The sequence below is a fragment of the Hydra vulgaris genome, chromosome 11, assembly GCF_038396675.1.
Source record: "Hydra vulgaris chromosome 11, alternate assembly HydraT2T_AEP".
Lineage (NCBI taxonomy): Eukaryota > Metazoa > Cnidaria > Hydrozoa > Anthoathecata > Hydridae > Hydra > Hydra vulgaris.
Genome location: NC_088930.1, coordinates 39,788,197 through 39,791,208, shown reverse-complemented (window position 1 = coordinate 39,791,208; position 3,012 = coordinate 39,788,197). Strand labels below are relative to the sequence as shown.

The following is a 3,012-nucleotide window of genomic DNA, read 5'->3' as shown; positions in this document are numbered from 1 at the left end:
TATATATATATATATATATATATATATATATATATATATATATATATATATACAAACTTATTTCTGTCGTTGCTTAGGGCTTCAAGGGAATAAACTATTGGAACATACAACTCCTGAAATGTGTCTAATCCATCTATTCTTTCAAGCCACCTAGTTCAACAAACATCTCTTAGTTTTTTTTTTTTTTATCAGGACAGTGTTCTGAAACCATTGTCTCGAGGATAGAATTTCTTTTAATAGAAAGATTAAAATAATAAGAAAACTCTTTTATGTGGTTCATTGCATTACAGAGAAATTCAACTTCGCAAGAATTACACACAACTAGATTCAATCGATGGCTAAAACAATGAGTGTATTAAGCCTTGTTGTTTAACTTTAAAATTCGTGCAGCAACTCCCTTTTTTGTTTCAGCTCCAGCACCATCATAACCTTGGCCTCGACAATTAATATCTAAACCTAGGGATGCAATGGTGTTTAAAATGTTAACAGATAAACTTTCCCCATCTAAACCATTGTCGTTGTGTATAAATTTAACAAAGTCTTCAACAATGTTATTACCACTGTCAACATAACGCAGCACTAAAGACATTTGTGATTTGTTTGAAACATCAATGGCTTCATCTGATAAAATAGAAAAAAATTTGGCAGTCTTTATATTGGAAACAATTTTATCAGAAATTATCTCACCACAACAGAATATTATTTCATTCTGCATAGTTTTTGAAAGATATGATGCATTTTTCTTGTGGTTTTTAAGATGATTTTCTAATTCAGTATCACCGCCTCTAACACGATAATTAAGAATCTCCATGAAGTTTCCAACATTACAAGAGGTACTATATTGCCCAACTTCTGAGTGATACTGAGAGTCATCATTATGACCTCTTAGAGCAAGTCCTTGACGGCCACAAAAAATAATAGTATCAATTATCGGCCCAAGTTTTTTTTTATTTTCAGATATCTCTGCAAGGGTGTTTTGATCTATGATATCATAAAAAGGTTTTGTATCACCAGCAGCTTGCCTCATAACATCATTAAAAAGGCTCTGCGTTTGAGAATGCAAACCATTTATGTTCGGATCACAATGGCGTTTTAAGGCTGGGAAAACATCATAAAAATTTTTCAGTGGTTCTTTAAACAACACTGAAACCTTGTAACTCTTTGTTGGAAAATCATCTCCAAATAATACACATGGCAAGCAAAATCCACTATTTAATTTTTTAGAATAACAAAGCCAAGAAAATGTCTCTAGCCATTTCATTGGAAACTTTCTATTGTTTTTGCCTTGTGCAAAATTGAAAGAATTATCTGGGATAAACACATTCTTTACTAAATGAAGAATTTTTTGACGAAACAGCATTTTGTTACATTGTAACTCTCTTTGTTGTTCTCGAAAATTTGCAACATCAAACTCCTCAAAAGATTTATTAACAAAGTCAATTGAGCTTTCAAAATTCAAAAACAATTGCTTTTTTTCCTTTGTTGGAGTTTCATCAAATTTTATTAATTTGGCTGGCATCGTAACAGAAAAAAAAATTCTTTTACATAACTCTTAAAAATCATAAACAACAAGCGGTACAAAATGATCGGGTGTAAAAGCAAACCCTGATGGTAACTTACCTATCCGACAGAACATTATATTTATTACTTTGTTTCTTGTTGGCTTCAACTCGTTAACCCTTGATTTTATTAATCTTTTAAATGCAAAAAAAAACCGATCAAGTCCAAATTCAGGATAATGACAAAAAGTTTGTGAATTGACAACAGATGAAAGGCCTAAGATACACATAAAAGATGACCATTGTTTTCAAAACAGTTATTAACTGCTTTGGACCGAACACATTGTTTATTTTTAGTGATATCTTGATCAACAACAGTTTTAGACAACGTCATCTTTAAAATGTTATCATAACAGAAAAAATTATATTTACCACTGTTAATTAAATCATTAAATATCGGATGTTTTGAATAAACATCAGCATTAACAAACAATTCCATTGAGGTGAGAACCCTTAAAATATCAACTAATGAATTATTTCCTACAATAACTAATGATACTGAGCTGTAGAGACAGTTACCAGATGAAGTTGATCTAAAATGAATTTAAAAACTTACTTTTACAATTAAAAATTACAATACTTACATATATATATGTGGCTTTAATATTACAGATTTCTTGATATATATATATATATATATATATATATATATATATATATATATATATATATATATATATATATATATATATATATATCTGAACTATAAATCAATTGCAAAAGCTACTTTGTGGCTTTATTATTACGGATTTCCTGATATATATATATATATATATATATATATATATATATATATATATATATATATATATATATATATATATATATATATATATATATATATATATATATATATATATATATATATATATATATATATATATATATATATATATATATATATCAGGAAATCGGTAATAATAAAGCCACAAAGTAGCTTTTGCAATTGATTTATAGTTAAGATTGAAACATTAATTTATAATTTGTAAAATTAACTTATGCTTTGTAACAAAGTTTGTTAGCAAAATATCAACAACATGCTGTGCATATTAAAACCTCTGATTAACTTAATGTAAAAAAAAGCAGTATTGCTTTATTTACATTAAGTTATTTAATCTCTAGTATAAGCAAATAATAACTTACAGAATAGGTACAAATTTATTCAATTTTGCATTTTTGCTTAAGTATGCTTCTGCGCAGATACTTCGCTTTAGATGAACTTTATTAATTAATAAATGCAAGATGCAAATGCAAGATGAACTTTATTAATTAATAAATGCAAGTTTTCTTCAGTTAAAAAACACAGGGAATCAACTTCAAGGGACAACTTCTTGTTAATCTCCTCAAGAGTTACTATATCGCTTCTCTCTAAAGCAATTCGTACATTATCAAAAATATTAGACATTTTAATTTAGAAATTCCAAGAGCAAAAACCCTAACCTAATCTGACATT

General features: G+C 27.5%; 1 protein-coding gene across 1 annotated transcript; it reads right to left on the bottom strand.

Moving 5' to 3' along the window:
- Positions 1-355: 355 nt before the first annotated feature.
- Positions 356-1,519, bottom strand: LOC136087022 (uncharacterized). The gene has a single exon (XM_065809527.1). It carries the CDS (start codon positions 1,517-1,519, stop codon positions 356-358), a length of 1,164 nt encoding a protein of 387 aa, XP_065665599.1.
- Positions 1,520-3,012: the final 1,493 nt, after the last annotated feature.

Bases quoted from the DNA above. Each gene is read 5' to 3' on its own strand.
- LOC136087022 (XM_065809527.1), bottom strand. From the start codon at position 1,519: ATGCCAGCCAAATTAATAAAATTTGATGAAACTCCAACAAAGGAAAAA.